Source organism: Carcharhinus amblyrhynchos, chromosome 20 (assembly GCF_965287045.1).
Source record: "Carcharhinus amblyrhynchos chromosome 20, sCarAmb.v2.hapA, whole genome shotgun sequence".
NCBI classification, from domain to species: Eukaryota; Metazoa; Chordata; class Chondrichthyes; order Carcharhiniformes; family Carcharhinidae; genus Carcharhinus; species Carcharhinus amblyrhynchos.
Window position 1 is genome coordinate 49,384,352 of NC_137343.1, and position 17,991 is coordinate 49,402,342.

Here is a 17,991-nt window from a genome sequence, read left to right on the forward strand (position 1 = left end):
TGAGTGTGTGAGACAGTGTGTGTGAGTGTGTAAGACAGTGTGCGTGTGTGTCTGTGTGAGTATGTGAGTGTGTGTGACTGTGTGTGTGAGTGAGTGTGTGTGTGAGAGTTGGTGTGTGTGCGTGTGTGAGACTGTGTGTGTGTGTGTGACTGTGTGTGACAGTGAGAGTCGGTGAGTATGAGTGAGTGAGTGAGTGTGTGTGTGTGAGTGAGTGTGTGAGTTGGTGAGTGTATGTGTGAGGGTGAGTGAGTGAGTGTGTGAGTTGGTGAGTGTGTGTGAGTGTATGTGTGTGTGAGGGTGAGTGAGTGAGTGTGTGTGTGTGAGTCGGCGAGTGTGAGTGTCCTGGCCAGAGGAAAAGCTCTAAGGAAACTCTGAAGATTTCACTGTGGGACTTTCAAGTTAACATTGACTCTTGGGTGAAGAACACAGAGCACAGCTCCTGTGAGAACAAGCACATATCCGAGACAGGGTGAAAACAGCAGAGGAAATCCCGATCCAGCAAATTCTCGAAAGCTCAACTGTCAATTCACAGGTTTAAGGTGCGAGGGGCATGAGATAGAACACAGAACATTACAGCACAGTCCAGGCCATTCGGCCCTCGGTGTTGCACCGACCAGTGGAACCAATCTAATGACCCTCTAACCTAAACTATTCCTATGGTATCTATATCCCTATCCACTGACCATTTGAACGCCCTTAAAGTTGGCTTTTTTTAAACATTAACAGATGTGAGGGGTAGGTTCTTTACTCAAAGAGTAAAGTTAGTGGGTGAAAATCGAGTGCCGGGTGCCTGTGTCAGCAGTGGACATGCCTCACAGAACACACTGCAGCAATGCCCACGTTCACCTCCTCAGCCAAACCCAACCCTCTGAGTCTGAATCTCTGCCAAACTCTCCCGAGCTTGTGTAATGACCTACAGAATTGTGAAAGGTGAATGAGGTGTGACAGAGCAAAGCTCACAGCCGTATCCTCCAATCTCGTATCCTGGCCACCAACGGTAAGAAACACCTTTCAGTGTGAGTGTGGCACAGTGGTTGGCACTGCCGCCTCACAGCGCCGGGGACCCAGGTTCAATTTCAATGGGTGGAGTTTACACATTCTCCCCATGTCTGCGTGGGTTTCCTCCAGGCGGTCCAGTTTCCTCCCACGCTCCAAAGGTGTGTGGGTTAGGTGGATTGGCCGTGCTAAATTGCCCCTAGTGTCGGGGGGATTAGCAGCGTAAATATAGAACATAGAACACTACAGCACAAACAGGCCCTTCAGCCCACAAGTTGCGCTGCTCATATCCATACCTACCAGGTCTATCTGTAACTCCCAATCCCATTAGATCCCATATACTCATCCAGAAGTCTCTTAAAAGACCCCAGCGAATTCGCCTCCACCACCGACGGCAGCCGATTCCACTCACTCACCACCCTCTGAGTGAAAAACTTACCCCTGACATCTCCTCTGTACCTGCTCCCCAGCACCTTAAACCTGTGTCCTCTCGTAGTGACCATTTCAGCCCTGGGAAATAGCCTCCGAGAATCCACCCTATCTATTCCTCTCAACATCTTATAAACCTCTATCAGGTCGCCTCTCATCCTTCGTCTCTCCAGGGAAAATAGTTTTGGGAAAAGTGCCTGGGTGGGATTGAGGTTGGAGCAGATGCAATGGGCCAACTGACCTCCTGCTGTGCTGTAGGGATTCTGTAAAGAGCAGTTTGACCCCCGCGGAAGAGGAGATTTGTTGCGTAAAGCTCATTTACTCTTTGGCTCTCTACCCGTGCTTGTCCCTCCTGCACCCCATTCTCATTCTCTCTCTCCCCTTTCACTCTCTGTCCTCTCTTCTTATTCCTCCCTATTTCCCACGCTTGTGATCTCTCTCCGCTCGGCCTTGAACCCAGCCTGGCCCAGGTAGACTCCGGATCACAGCACTGACCTTTCCCTGCCCTCGGGAATGACGGAGCAAGCCGCTGAGTTGTATGCACAGAGGTGGCTCACAAACATCTTTTTAAGGGGAATTTTGTGAGTGGGGGGCAATAAACATTGGTGCTACTGGCACCACTCACATCTAGAGAGTGAAAACACCCCAGGCTCAATCCCAAAAATATTATTTCCTGAAAGGAAGCTATCGGATTTAGATTCAAGAAAGACTCCCAGCATTAGTTTTCCCTCCATGTGGAATGCCGTAAGCATAGATAAGGGTCATGGGTGGAGGGGGGATTGGTAATGTTAAGATGGCGGCGCGGGCTCGTTGGGCCGAAGGGCCTGTTTCCCAGGCTGTTTTTGTTCTTTGTATCACTTGCCCCCTGAGTTGACCAAGTTCAGTTTGGGGCTATCGCATTGAATATGTTTAAATAGATAGATTTCCGATCGATAAGGGTTATAGGGAGCAGGCGGGTAAGTGGAACTGATCCACTTTCGGATCAGCCATGATCTTATTGAATGGTGGGGCAGGCTCGAAGGCCTACTCCTGCTCCTATATTACGGTTCAATCTATCAAAATGCATCACGTTTGTCTAAATTAAACTCCATCTGCCGTTCGATAGTCCACTGGCCCAATCGATCGAGATCCTGTTGGAGATAACTTTCTTCACTGCCCAATGTGCCACCAATCTTAGCGTCAACTGAACAGTAGGCCGGTGGTTCAGGTCGCTCACCTTAGCAACAGCCTTCAGAGAAATAATGAAAAACAGGAGCTGGGGGTTCTCATTTCTGGTAGTTTATTTGATGGTAGATGTTAGAAACCACTCGACCAAGCTGCTGACACTAAGACTTTTAACTCAGCCCTTTATCTGAAGGCTTTCTGCAGGTTTTTTGCAAGTTGCTGCATTGTAGGAGTTTTCGTGTCGAAAGTACTTATCGAATCTTTAACCTTCATTATCACCTCGTGGGCCTCATCGAATAACTCCTTGCCCACGGCACCCTTGACCCGCTCGTGCCACGCGACAAGTTTGGGTCGGCCTTCCAAGGGGTCAAATCCAGCCCCCAGTGGCTGCAGAGGAAGAACAAGAGATTAAAGGTGAGAGATCTTAGCCGCTCCTGTTTCTCATCCATGTGTCGCTTCAGAAGGTCAGGGGGCATGGAGTTGGGGGTAGGGTGTTAGTGTGGATAGAGGATTGGTTGTCTAATAGGAGGCAGAGAGTGGGGGTCAATGGGTGCTGTTCGGATTGGCGGTTGGTGACTAGTGGGGTGCCCCAGGGGTCGGTGCTGGGGCCTCAGCTATTTACCATTTATATAGATGATCTGGAGGAGGGGGCTGAGTGTAGGGTGACAAAATTTGCTGATGACTCGAAGATAAGTGGAAAAGCAAATTGTGCGGAGGGTGTGGAGAGTCTGCAGAGGGATCTGGATAGGCTGGGCGGGAGGGCGAGGACCTGGCAGATGGAGTACAATGTTAGCAAGTGTGAGGTTATCCACTTTGGTAGAAATAATAGTAGGAGGGGTTACTATTTAAAAGACAAAAAGCTGCAACGTGCTACGGTGCAGAGGGACCTGGGGGTCCTTGTGCATGAGTCACAAAAACCCAGCCTGCAGGTGCAGCAGGTGGTCAGGAAGGCGAATGGGATGCTGGACTTTATGGCGAGGGGGATAGAATATAAAAGCAGGGAGGTCTTGCTGCAGCTGTACAGGGCACTGGTGAGGCCGCAGCTGGAGTACTCTGTGCAGTTTTGGTCGCCGCACTTGCGCAAGGATATTTTGGCCTTGGAGGGAGTGCAGAGGAGGTTCACTAGGCTGATACCGGAGATGAGGGGGTTGGACTATGAAGAGAGACTGAATAGACTGGGTCTGTACTCGTTGGAGTTTAGAAGGATGAGGGGGGATCTTATAGAGACGTATAAGATAATGAAGGGGATGGACAGGGTAGAGGTAGAGAGATGATCTTATTGAATGGCAGGGCAGGCTCGAAGGGCTGGATGGCCTACTCCTGCTCCTATTTCTTATGTTCTTATGGTTTCCTCCGGTTTCCTCCAGGAGATGTGCTGGTTAAATTGGCCATGTTAAATTTTCCCTCAATGTACCCAAACAGGATTGTGATCACTAGAGGATTTTCCCAGTAACTTAATTGCGGTGTTAATGTAAGCCGATTTGTGACACTAATAAATAAACTTACATTTGAATTCAGGAAAAATCAGGAATTAAGAATCTACTGATGACACTTGTCGATTGTCAGAAAAACCCATCTGGTTCACTTTAGGGCAGGAAATCTGCTGTCCTTACCCGGTCTGGCCTACATGGGACTCAGAGCCACAGCAACCTGGTTGACTCTTAGAGATGGGCAATAAATGTTGGCCTAGCCAGCGATGCCTAAGCTCCATGAATGAATAAAATAATAAATATACACTGCTGACTCCTTGCCACAAACATAGAACATTACAGCTCGGAAACAGGCCCTTCTTGTCTGTACTGAACCATTCTTCTGCCCAGTCCCACTGATCTGCATCTGGACCATATCCCTCCACACCCCTCTCATCCATAAACCCATCCAAGTTTTACTTAAATGTTAAAAGTGACAACCTCACAGCAATGTTCAGTGAGAAGTATTCCTCTGCTATATATTTAAATAGTCGCACTATTGCTTTAAGAGCTGGTCACATGATTTGATGGTGATGGCATTGGGGTGTTTCACGAGCTGATTTTAGTCTCAGTTTCTGCTCTGTACAAAGTCACAGCTCCTCCTTAAATCTGTGTTTGCAAAGCACATCCCTTTTCTCTTTTTGTTCAAATCCACAACTCCGAACATAGTCAGAACATTTCACTAATGGACTGAGAGTGAGCAAGGGAGGAATGGGAGCGAGGGACGGGAGCGAGCGAGGGACGGAGTGAGCGAGGAATGATCCTTAAATCCCGACTGTGGAATGGGAAAGGAAAATCTGTCACTTTCCATGGTTGACCCGGAAGCTGAGCTGGGAATGTCGATCTCAGGGGTCGGGAAAGGAGAGTCCATCACGGTCAAATAGGCAATGGGCACCCACTGAGTGATCTCACTGTGTCTCTTGCCCATTGAACAATGACGGGTGGCCCCCAGGATAATGAAAAAGAGGCAATCTGAGGAGCAAGTGTTTCACCCGATTTCTCTGGCTCCAGTTGGGTGTCTTTGTGGGACTGCGGACTCGCTCTGTTGGTTGGAAATATCATTCCAATTTGCTCACCTGCATCAGATCGACGAGAGCAACCAGGTCCGCCAGAGACACTTCCTGACCCACAATGTACGGTTTGTCCTGGAGGAACTTCTCCTCGAAGGTCTGGAGTGTTTTCTGCAGATCCTCCAGCGCCTCGTCCATTCTGTCCTTGGGAATTGGCTGTCCGGTTAAAGCCGGCAATAGACCCTGGGATAAACACAGGAGGAGAGGTCAGCAGAACAAGGTGCTCCCACAGGAGGTAAGACACGGCCCTGAGGAACCTCCAGACACCAGGAGACTCAACTCAGAAATTAGAATTGTGTTCAGTGAACCTTCAAACTCATTCACATTTCGCAAGCGTCAGAATCTAACTGGTAAAGATATCCCTCGACTCTCTGTGTGTGTGGGGGTGTATGTGGGGGTGTGTGTGTGGGGGTGTGTGTGTGTGGGGGTGTGGGGGTGGGTGGGTGTCACTCTCCCTGGCCTAATCTTCCTATCTCACTTACGGTGGTCTCAACATCGAAAAAATATTACCCCCCCAATAGACATTCTCCCCCCCAATAGACATTCTCCCCCTCCCCCAATAAACGTCCCCCTCCCCCCAGTAAACATCCCCCTCCCTCCCCCGTAACCATTCCCTCTATTGAATAAACATCTGGGCCTGTGCCCCCAGTAAATATTCCTCCAGGAAATGTTCACTCCCCCCAATGTGGACATTGTGACCCCCTCCAGTTAACAACCCCTCCCCCTCCCCCCGCCCCCGGGGAAAGCTCCGCTCAGTAAATATCCCCCAGCTGGACGTTTGCTAACAGTAGTGATAGAGTGATGAGGAAGGTGATGACACAGCAGCAGTCGGCACACCAAAGGACAAAGGAATCACTTTCCCAAATCTCCAGCCACAGTTGGAGGCAGATTGGGTTAACCGGGGCTGTTCTCCCTGGAGAGACGGAGAATGAGGGGAGACCTAATAGAGGTGTTTAAGATTATGAAGGGTATAGACAGGGTGAACAGTGGGAAGCTATTCCCCAGGTTGGAGGTGACGGTACGAGGGGTCACGGGCTCGAGGGGGGGGGGGCGAGGTATAACTCCGATATCAGAGGGACGTTTTTTACACAGAGGGGGCCTGGAATGTGCTGCCAAGTGGGGTGGTGGAGGCTGGGATGGTTTAAGACTTCCCGGGATAGTCACAGGAGCAAACTGGGAATGGAGGGATACAAATGGATGGTATGGTTGGACCAATGAGCAGTGCAGGCTTGGAGGGCTGAAGGGCCTGTTTCCTGTGCTGTTACTGTTTGTTGTTCTTTGTTATCCCATCGAACCATAGAACATTACAGCTCAGAAACAGGTCCTCTTGGCCCTTCCTGTCTGTGCTGAACCATTTTTCTGCCGCGTCCCACTGACCTGCACCCGGACCATATCCCTCCACACTCCCTCTCATCCATCAACCCATCCAAGTTTTTCCTAAATGTTAATTTAATGTTAAATGTTAATCCCGGGTGCACAAAACAGAAAGTTAACACAAGGATTATCTTCTTGTTTAAACAACCTGATGGGTTGTTTCTTTGAACCTCCTTCGAACGGGCTGGCTGAGAGAGCTGTGCAAACGTTCAAAACCATCACAAAACAGTCATCAGCCTCTCTACAAACCAAACTGGCCCATTTGCTGATCGCCTGGGGTGTTACTCATGTCACCACAGATTTACACCTGCCCAGGTACTGAGGGAACAAGATTGGGTCACATATTTCTGAAGCGTGGAGGTGAAACAGGAGAAGAATAACGACTCAACGCAGAGAGGACATTTGAGGGGAAGACTTGGTATATATAAGGAGCACCGGTCTAAATTGGATCCATGGAACAGTCGTAACCAGAACAGGAAATAGGTTTCCAAGGGAAATGGGTAAAGAAATACATGGACCATTCGAGAAGGAGGTCTTTCTGCAACTGTACAGGGCACTGGTGAGGCCACAGCTGGAGTACTGTGTGCAGTTTTGGTCGCCGCACTTGCGCAAGGATATTTTGGCCTTGGAGGGAGTGCAGAGGAGGTTCACTAGGCTGATACCGGAGATGAGGGGGTTGGACTATGAAGAGAGATTGAATAGACTGGGTCTGTACTCGTTGGAGTTTAGAAGGATGAGGGGGGGGATCTTATAGAGACGTATAAGATAATGAAGGGGATGGATAGGGTAGAGGTAGAGAGATTCTTCTCGCTTAGAAAGGACAGCAGAACTAGAGGGCACAGCCTCAAGATAAGGGGGGGACAGTTTAGAACAGAGTTGAGGAGGAACTTCTTCACTCAAAGGGTGGTGAGTCTCTGGAATTCTCTGCCCATTGAAGTGGTGGAGGCTACCTCGCTGAATATATTTAAGTCATGGGTAGATAGGTTTCTGATAGACGGGGATTAAGGGTTATGGGGAGAAAGCGGGAAAGTGGAACTGATCCACTTCAGATCAGCCATGATCTTATTGAATGGCAGGGCAGGCTCGAAGGGCTAGATGGCCGACTCCTGCTCCTATTTCTTATGTAGGAGAGAATCACACACGGAATCAGCCCCCCCCAATATTCCAGTCAGTCAGATTGCTCCAGATGATATAATGCTACTGCCAGGAAGGGCCAAGTAATGTTCCAGTGGGAATTAGAGAGGTTCTCTGCACTGACGCACCTTCACAGGTCGAGCATTCACCCACTGAGTTCAAACTGGAGTTAACTGACTGTCAGAACAGCTGCTAGTGTTCGGGTCCTGGACCTGAACCCCAAGGTATATAGTGGAACCAGGCTTAACACCAACTATTGTTCTGTTTTGGTATAAATGTGAAGAGAGGATGCTTTACTCCAGGAGTAATTCCAAATTAATAGTAAAACAAACTTTATGTAATAACACAGTTTAACTCTAACAAATGAAGCATCTTAACTATTACTTGCTTGAACAAGATTTAAACGTGAAAAGAAACAAGTCTAGTTTCTAACTTATCACTGTTTCATTTCCAAATGAGAAACATACTTCTTATGGACTCAAAACCACTTTAAATACAGTCAGCAACCACAAATGTACTTGTTATAAGGGGCGTAGTCAGTCTTGAAGTTTTCAGAGAGGTTTTGGGTTTCAGAGCAGCTTGCAGATCTCTGTCTTTAATCAAACCCCAACCAGAATCAGAAGCTGTTTTTCTCTGTCACATATCCAGTGACTCCCATTAACCCCCATTATCACATGATCCTGCATACCAAGACCCACCTTCCTTTGCTTTATTTAAAAACCCCAGGGACCTTTTCTTTTTGTAAACAATAGCCCATTAGCTCTTTCCTAAGTCTGGCTAAAATGAGTAATTATCCTGCTTTCCCAGCATCTTAGCTGTATTCCCTCCAAACACACTGACTGCCTGTGAAAAGCTGAACTTTAAAACAGTCCCCTAAAACATAAAAAAATCAATATAGCAACCACTATTATAATACTAGTGAATTACAACACTCACAAATGATCAGGAAGCCTCCAGGTCAACTCCTCTTATGAGGGACTAGATTTGAGATCCATTTGTGATATAATATTGTAAATAGTTCAATTGTTATTGAAATGTATTAAATAGGAGTTTAAACGGGGAGGGATGGGGTAGCGTGCTTCTTTAAGGAGCAAGTTTTTGGCCAGAATGTGCAAACCCTGGGATTGTGCACAGGTTTCCTTCGCCAGTTCGGAATCTGGGAGCATTGGATACACGAGGGGACCTTTACATCACTCACTGCACAGAGTTACTAACCTTCATAAACCACTCATTCATTCATCTACTTGGTGGTCACCTGGCTTTGCATGGTACTATAGTGTCATTCCCAGGAGAAATGGAGTGTCGGGAATGATTCCTGAGAGGGGGATGTGAATCCGGCAGCTTGGAGAATGAGAATTGTGTCGACCCTTTCTTAGAAAATCAGGAAAAATTGTTGGCTTTACCCTGAACACGAAAATCCTGGCTGCCCGAGGGCGAATGCTTGTGTGCTGCCAGGACAGGTATTCATCTACTCGAGCCCGTTTCTGTAGGTCAGCCGGGTACCAGTGGTCAGGAGTCTGGTATTTACTCGCCAGGTATTTCAGAATGGCCACACTGTGAAAGAGAGGGTTAGAGTCATTCTCGATTAATACCACTCTCGGTCCCTCCCCGTGAGGGACTCTCCCTGCCCGTCAGAGACCCTCAGTCTCTGTCAGAGTCTCCCTCTATCAGTGTCACTCTCTACGTGAGCATCTCTCAGGGTCACTCTCTCTGCCCCTCTTCCTGCAGCTGCACCGTGCTGAGTTTGCTCTTCACTCTGACCTTGTTTCTCTCACAGGCTACGGGTGGACGGAAAACTTTCAACAATGACCCTTGGGCTCGATTGGGAGTCAGATTGAGCCCAGGATGGGGGTGCAATGTCTCATCCTGTCAGCTTGGATCAGGTTTGTTTCTCATGTGGGGATAATGAATTGGATTCAGTTGGATTTTGAGTTTGATTTTTGGAGCAGGCAGGGAATGGATTTGGGTTTGCTCAGTCCATTCTGAGCATTGACTCTGTAACTTCAAGCATGGAGTAAAAATCTACTTTATAAAATGTCCATGTGGGGATTTTCTGCAGATTTCCCTCGATGCCAAGTGGCCCAAAGCACACCACACATCCCTTAACCCCAGTCCACTGATTTCTAATCTCCCCCCCGATCTTTCGAAGGAGAAATCTGCTGGAGATTCTCGACAGAACTGACCCCTGGCGCCAAGCTGGTATATCCTCCCCCAACACAAACTCACTAGACTCTGACCTCCTTCATTCTGATGGAACATGAAACAAGCAGCGCGGTAGCACAGTGGGTTAGCATTGCTGCTTCACAGCTCCAGGGTCCTGGGTTCGATTCCCGGCTCGGATCACTGTCTGTGTGTGGAGTTTGCACATTCTCCTCGTGTCTGCATGGGTTTCCTCCCACAGTCCAAAGATGTGCGGGTTAGGTTGATTGGCCGTGCTAAGAAATTTCCCCTTAGTATCCAGGGATGTGTAGGTTAGAGGGATTAGTGGGTATAATATGCAGGGATATGGGGATAGGGCCTGGGTGGGATTGTGTTCGGTGCAGACACGGTGGTCTGAAGAGCCTCTTTCTGCACTGTAGGGTTTCTATGAAGTGGGTGGATAGGATGTAAGACTGGGTGGAGAAGTGGCAGATGGATTTCAACTCTGATAAATGTGTAGTGGTCCATTTTGGCAGGACCAATGGGATGAAGGAGTACAATATCAAGGGTAGGAGTCTTAGCAGTGATGAGGATCAGAAGCATCTTGGGGTCCGGGTCCATAGGACTCTTAAATCAGCCTCGCAGGTGGAGGATGTGGTCAAGAAGGCATATGGTGTACTGGCCTTCATTAATCGAGGGATTGAGTTTAGGGGTCAGGAGGTAATGCTGCAACTTTATAAGACCCTTGTCAGGCCCCCTTGGAGTACTGTGCGCAGTTCTGGTCGCCTCACTACACGAAGGATGTGGAAGCTATTGAGAGGGTGCAGAGGAGATTTACAAGGATGTTGCCTGGATTGGGAGGCATGCCTTATGAGGATAGGTTGAGGGAGCTGGGACTCTTCTCCCTGGAGAGACGAAGGTTGAGAGGCGACCTGATAGAGGTTTATAAAATGTTGAGAGGTATAGATAGGGTGGATTCTCGGAGGCTATTTCCCAGGGCTGAAATGGTCGCTACGAGAGGACACAGGTTTAAGGTGCTGGGGAGCAGGTACAGAGGAGATGTTAGGGGTAAGTTTTTCACTCAGAGGGTGGTGAGTGAGTGGAATCGGCTGCCGTCGGTAGTGGTAGAGGCGAACTCGCTGGGGTCTTTTAAGAGACTTCTGGATGAATGCATGGGATTTAATGGGATTGAGGGTTATAGATAGGCCTGGTAGGTAGGGATATGATCGGTGCAACTTGTGGGCCGAAGGGCCTGTTTGTGCTGTAGTGTTCTATGTTCTAAGTTAAGTCAGTTTATGAAGATCCTGCCTGCTCTCTGGGTGGGTGTAACAGGTTCGGTTGGAGTTCTCTGAGAAGGAACAGGGAAGTCCCACCTGGTTTCTTGGCCAATAATTATCCAACATCATTAAAACATAAGAACATAAGAAATAGGAGCAGGAGTAGGCCATCTCGCCCTTCAAGCCTGCCCCGCCATTCAATAAAATCATGGCTGATCTGAAGTGGATCAGTTCCACATTCCTGCTTTCTCCCCATAACCCTTAATTCCCTGTCTATCAGAAACCTATCTACCCGTGACTTAAATATATTTAGCGAGGTAGCCTCCACCACTTCAACGGGCAGAGAATTCCAGAGATTCACCACCCTTTGAGTGAAGAAGTTCCTCCTCAACTCCGTTCTAAACTGCCCCCCCCCTTACCTTGAGGCTGTTCACTCTAGTCCTGCTGTCCTTTCTAAGCGGGAAGAATCTCTCTACCTCTACCCTATCCATCCCATTCATTATCTTATACATCTCATAAGATCCCCCCTCATCCTTCTAAACTCCAACGAGTACAGACCCAGTCTATTTAATCTCTCTTCATAGTCCAACCCCCTCATCTCCGGTATCAGCCTAGTGAACCTCCTCTGCACTCCCTCCAAGGCCAAAATATCCTTCCGCAAGTGCGGCGACCAAAACTGCACACAGTACTCCAGCTGCGGCCTCACCCAATGCCCTGTACAGTTGCAGCAAGACCTCCCTGCTTTTATATTCTATCCCCCTCACCGTAAAGGCCAACATCCCATTCGCCTCCTTGATCACCTGCAGACTGGGTTTTTGCGACTCGTGCACAAGGACCCCCAGGTCATGGTCCAAATGACCCAATCATTTCTCTCACTGAATTTCTGGGATCTTGCTGTGTACAGATTCAATGCCACCATTCCTACGTTACAACTGTGACTCTACCTATAGTGCAGAAGGGGGCCATTCAGCCCATCGAGTCTGCAGCAACTTACAATCCTACCCAGGCCCTATCCCCATACCCCCATGCATTTACCCTAGCTAGTCCCCCTGACACAAAGGGTAATATAGCGTGGCCAATCCACCTGACCTACACATCTTTGGACTGTGGGAGGAAACCGGAGCACCCGGAGGAAACCCACGCAGACATGAGGAGAATGTGCAAACTCTACACAGACAGTGACCCGAGCCGGGAATCGAACCCAGGTCCCTGGCGCTGTGAGGCAGCAGTGCTAACCCACTGTGCTACTGTGCCGCGCTCTCCACTAGTTGCTTTGGGATGTCCTAACATTCTGCAAAGCACTGGGGAGATTCTTTCTCAGACTTCCCGTCTGCTCAAAGTAGTTTCACTTCCTCTGATTCGACAACCTTCATCGATTAACAGTAAAATACTGCTCTCTCTAACTCACCAGCCACAATCCCCTCACCAGCACAGGATGTGTTTCGAGTTCGGGATTAGAAACACATTCTCACCTCTCGCCCAGCGCAAAGTCTCCATCCTTTATCGTTGGTACCAGTCGCAGGGGATTCACCTTTACAAATTCCTCATTGAACTGTTCACCTGCAGAGCAGACAAGAAGATCAGGAACAGAACCTCACACTGGGCAGCTATCACATCACACAATGAGGAGTGGAGACAGGGAGGGAGGGAGAGTGGACAGAGGGAGAGGGAGAGTGGACAGAGGGAGAGAGAGACAGATGGAGAGAGGGAGAGATAGAGAGAAGGGGAGATGGAATGATGGAGAGAGGGTGGGAGGGACAGAGGGAGAGATGGAATGATGGAGAGAGGGAGGGAGGAAGAGAGGGAGAGATGGAGTGATGGAGAGAGATGAAGAGAGGGAGAGTGGACAGAGGAGAAAGGGAAAGATGGAGACAGGGAGGAAGGGAGAGATGGAATGATGGGGAGAGGGAGAGATGGAGAAAGAGATGGAGAGAGGGAGAGAAAGAGTGAGGCAGAGGGACAGAAAAATGGAGCGAGGGAGGGCCCTATTTTACCATTGCATCTGGGTGCAGAAATGTGGTGAAGTCGGGTGTGAGACCATTACTGGGATCCGTGTCCGTACAGACGGACACTTTACCGAAACCCGGGAATGGCGGCGATCCGATTCACCCCCAAACCGGGCACAGCGGTGATTGAAATGTATTTACATGTGTTTAAATTGAATGAATGAACTCCACCACCCCCCCCCCCAGCTTTATCAGCATTTCCCCCCTGTACCCCCGCTGTGTTCTCCGATCCGGAATCCCCCCGGAATGAACCCACTGAATAAAAGTCTGAATCGGGAGCTCCAGCTGCTGGAGAGGCGAGTTCCAAACTTCCACCGGATCCCGGACTCCGATCCCGGGGGGGAGGGGTCAGATCATTCTCTGGGTGAGGGGGAAGGGGGGGTCAGATAATTCTCTGGGGGGGAAGGAGGGGGATCAGATAATGTTCGGGGGGGGGTCAGATAATTCTCTGGGGGGTGGTCAGGTAATTCTCTGGTTGGGGGGGTCAGAGGGGGAGGGAGTGAGGTCAGATTGTTGTCTGGTTGCGGGGGGAAGGAGGAGGGGGCGGGTCAGATGTATCTCTGGCTGGGGGTGGGGGCAGGGACAAGGAGGGGGGGGGTGATCGTTGTCTGGTGGGGAGGGGAGGAGGAGGCAGGTCAGATGTTCCCCTGGGGAGGGGGTGGGTGGTGATTGAGGCCAGACCATTCTCTGGGGGGAGGGGTGGGGGAGGGGTGCTGGGGGAGGGAGAGGATGGGGGGGGGGTGCTGGGGGGAGGAGTGAGGTCAGATCTGGTTAGGCGGGAGGAGGAGAGGGTGGGTCAGATGTATCTCTGGTTGTGGGGTGGGGGGGGTGCAGGTCTGATCATTGTCTGGTGGTGGTGGGGTGGGGAGGGGAGGAGCAGGCAGGTCAGATGTTCCTCTGGGGAGGGGGAGGGGGAGTTGAGTCAGAGAGGCCAGACCATTCTCTTGGGGGGGATGAGTGAGGCCAGATCATTGTCGGGGGAGGGGGGGGGGTGGTGGGAGGACAGACATGGGTAATGTGTATCTCAGGGGTGGGGAGGGCAGATGGATCTCTGGTGGGGGCATGGGGATGGGGTGGGGGGGGGTATGCTGCCACTCTATAGCAGATTGGTGGTGGGGGAGGGGACAAGAGTGGAGATAGGTTTGGGTAGTCGGGGGGTGGATAAGGGGGACAGTGATGTGTGTGGGTAGTGGGGGGGGTGGATAAGGGGGACAGTGATGTGTGTGGGTAGTGGGGGGGTGGATAAGGGGGACAGTGATGTGTGTGGGTAGTGGGGAGGGGTGGATAAGGGGGACAGTGATGTGTGTGGGTAGTGGGGGGGTGGATAAGGGGGACAGTGATGTGTGTGGGTAGTGGGGGGGGTGGATAAGGGGGACAGTGATGTGTGTGGGTAGTGGGGGGGTGGATAAGGGGGACAGTGATGTGTGTGGGTAGTGGGGGGGGGTGGATAAGGGGGACAGTGATGTGTGTGGGTAGTGGGGAGGGGTGGATAAGGGGGACAGTGATGTGTGTGGGTAGTGGGGGGGGTGGATAAGGGGGACAGTGATGTGTGTGGGTAGTGGGGGGGTGGATAAGGGGGACAGTGATGTGTGTGGGTAGTGGGGGGGGTGGATAAGGGGGACAGTGATGTGTGTGGGTAGTGGGGAGGGGTGGATAAGGGGGACAGTGATGTGTGTGGGTAGTGGGGAGGGGTGGATAAGGGGGACAGTGATGTGTGTGGGTAGTGGGGGGGTGGATAAGGGGGACAGTGATGTGTGTGGGTAGTGGGGAGGGGTGGATAAGGGGGACAGTGATGTGTGTGGGTAGTGGGGGGGGGGTGGATAAGGGGGACAGTGATGTGTGTGGGTAGTGGGGGGGGGGTGGATAAGGGGGACAGTGATGTGTGTGGGTAGTGGGGGGGTGGATAAGGGGGACAGTGATGTGTGTGGGTAGTGGGGAGGGGTGGATAAGGGGGACAGTGATGTGTGTGGGTAGTGGGGGGGTGGATAAGGGGGACAGTGATGTGTGTGGGTAGTGGGGAGGGGTGGATAAGGGGGACAGTGATGTGTGTGGGTAGTGGGGAGGGGTGGATAAGGGGGACAGTGATGTGTGTGGGTAGTGGGGGGGTGGATAAGGGGGACAGTGATGTGTGTGGGTAGTGGGGGGGGTGGATAAGGGGGACAGTGATGTGTGTGGGTAGTGGGGGGGTGGATAAGGGGGACAGTGACGTGTGTGGGTAGTGGGGGGGTGGATAAGGGGGACAGTGATGTTTGTGCGTAGTGGGAGACAGAGAAAGAGGGAGGAAGGGGGGAAAGAGGGATGGAGGTCGGCAGACAGGGAGAGAGGAAGACAGGCAAAGAGGGAAAGAGACAGAGAGAAAGATGGGGAGATGGGACAGAGAAAAGGGGAGGGGGGTGAGAAACAGGAGGAAAGGGAGTGAGGGTGAGGGAGAAAAATGAATATGCAAATATTTACAATGCAAACAAACTTTATTTAACAAACTGTTTTACTATGTTGAGTGAATTCACTTAATTTTTACCAATTGAAATATTTAATTATGCAAGATCCAATACTTAACTGCTACCCTATCTTTATTAGTTCCAATTCAAGCAATATTCCTCTTATACACTTAAACTCCTCCTCAAAATCAGCTAGCAATACACAGGCTTACAGTTTGTACTTGGTCATCATCCTACAGCCTTTTGAGGGAGACAGAGAGAGAGACAGCCCCAAACAACAGCCTCCAGAGAGAGGGAGATAATCAGAAAGACACTTCTTGCTTCTTTCTGGGCCAGGCAGAAACTGACTTTTAGAATCAAAGAGAACTGTGTGTTTTCCCTACCAGCTTAACTCCACCCATTCACAGGACTAATCAAAACCCTATTCTGAAACGCCAGGGAGAGACCAAATAAACAACAATGCATTAACTCAAATTAAACAAACACATCCTAACTGAAATCGATCATTAGGCTGCATTCTCAAACTGGCACCGTGTAAAATAGAGCTGAATTTTAAACATACCCCTTACAAGAAACATGATATAAAATACATTTCTTAAAGGCATGACCCCCGGACAGGCACAGCCCCGCCTGGACAGGCACAGCCCCCCCGGACAGGCACAGCCCCCCCGGACAGGCACAGCCTGTATCTCACGCTCATCCTCAAAAACATGGCCCCTCTCCTTAGTGAACACTGAAAAAAAGTATTCATTCAACGTCTCACCTATCTCTTCTGACTCCATGCACAAGTTCCCAATACTATCCCTGACTGGCCCTAACCTCACCCTGGTCATTCTTTTATTTCTCACATGAGAGTAAAAAGCCTTAGGATTTTCCTTGATCCGACTCACTAAGACTTTCACACCCGCTCCGAGCTCTCCTAAGCCCTTTCTTTAACTCATTCCTCACTACCTTGTAACCCTCAAGCGACCCAACTGAACCTTGTTTTCTCATCCTTACATAGGCTTCCTTTTTCCATCGCGAGGTCCTGTACCGACCGACTCGAGAACAGCTTCTTCCCTGCTGCTGGCAGACTTTTGAATGGACCGACCTCGCATTAAGTTGATCTTTCTCTACACCCTCGCTCTGACTGTAACACTACGTTCTGCACTCTCTCATTTCCTTCTCTATGAATGGTATGCTTTGTCTGTATACCGCTCAAGAAACAATACTTCTCGCTGTATGTTAATACATGTGACAATAATAAATCAAATCAAAAGGCACAGTTCTCCCAGACAGACACAGTCTCCCTGGACAGACTAAGAAAGCCACGGGTTAATGAAGTTTCCTTGTTGCTTTTGAATATTATTAGACGGCAAAGACAAGTGTGAACCTTGTCTGAGCCTCGACATTCCACCGCCCCTTACCTGCTAACAAATTAATAAGTTTAAACTCAAACGCGATGTTGTTCTTCTTGGCAAAGATGTAGACAGCTCGACAGGGCTGGGAGTGCAGGTCCAAGTACAGCTCCAGTCCCATGTTGTTCTCTCGGTGGTGCAGAATAACAACACTGCGAGTATTGGCAGCGCAGACTGTACTTATATCAAGTCAATCCCTCCCCCCACTTCCCGGCAAAACACTGGGTAGAAATAGAGACCAAAAATTAAGTGATATTCATCAAGGAAAGGAGTGCGTGTTTGAGCTTACATAAGATACTGATTCCCTCTCTCAGCATTTACCTTTACACACGGGTTATCGCCTGGAGCTGCAGGCAGTTTCTGTATCTGCTCCAACATTTATTTTCCATCACACGGTGACCCGGTTATAAACGCACCGTCAAATCTTAGAGAGGGGTCCAGAATTTGGAGCCTCAGTTTCCGAGGCAGGGACATTATCCCAGAATAGCTACCAAAGTGGGTGACCCCACATTTATACACATTATAGGGAGTGAGTGTGTGGGGGAGCGGGGAGAGTGTGTGTGGGGTGGAGTGGGGAGCGAGTGTGTGGGGGGAGCGGGGAGCGAGTGTGTGGGGGGAGCGGGGAGCGAGTGTGTGGGGGGAGCGGGGAGCGAGTGTGTGGGGGGAGCGGGGAGCGAGTGTGTGGGGGGAGCGGGGAGCGAGTGTGTGGGGGGAGCGGGGAGCGAGTGTGTGGGGGGAGCGGGGAGCGAGTGTGTGGGGGGAGCGGGGAGCGAGTGTGTGGGGGGAGCGGGGAGCGAGTGTGTGGGGGGGCGGGGAGCGAGTGTGTGGGGGAGTGGGGAGTGTGTGGGGGAGGGGGGTGGGGGAAGTGTGTGCAGTGGGGTGAGGAGTGTGTGGGGTGAGTATGTGTGTGGGTGGGTGGTGTGTGTGGGGAAGGCGTGGGAATGTGTGGGGAAGGCGTGGGAATGTGTGGGGGGAGTGTGTGTGTGTAGGGATGAGAAGTGTGTGTGGGGGGGGCGGGGGGGGGTGTATCGGTGGAGGGTTATGTGTGGGCGGGGTGTGTGTTGGTGGGGAGTGTGTGTGGGGAGTGTGGGTGGGTGG

General features: G+C 50.4%; 1 protein-coding gene across 2 annotated transcripts; it reads right to left on the reverse strand.

The window, feature by feature from the left end:
* Positions 1-2,687: 2,687 nt before the first annotated feature.
* LOC145356013 (glutathione S-transferase theta-1-like) lies at positions 2,688-17,047 on the reverse strand. Of its 2 annotated transcripts, none has more exons than XM_080208571.1 (5): positions 16,903-17,047; positions 12,525-12,612; positions 9,040-9,190; positions 5,135-5,311; positions 2,688-2,976 (listed from the first exon to the last, which is right to left on the reverse strand). In XM_080208571.1, the coding sequence occupies exons 1-5, from the start codon at positions 17,012-17,014 to the stop codon at positions 2,773-2,775; spliced, it is 732 nt and encodes a 243-aa protein (XP_080064697.1). In that variant the 5' UTR covers positions 17,015-17,047; the 3' UTR covers positions 2,688-2,772. The 2 variants fall into 2 exon arrangements, with proteins under 2 accessions (XP_080064697.1, XP_080064698.1); XM_080208572.1 differs by lacking the exon at positions 16,903-17,047 and adding an exon at positions 16,260-16,293.
* Between the last annotated feature and the right edge of the window lie 944 nt (positions 17,048-17,991).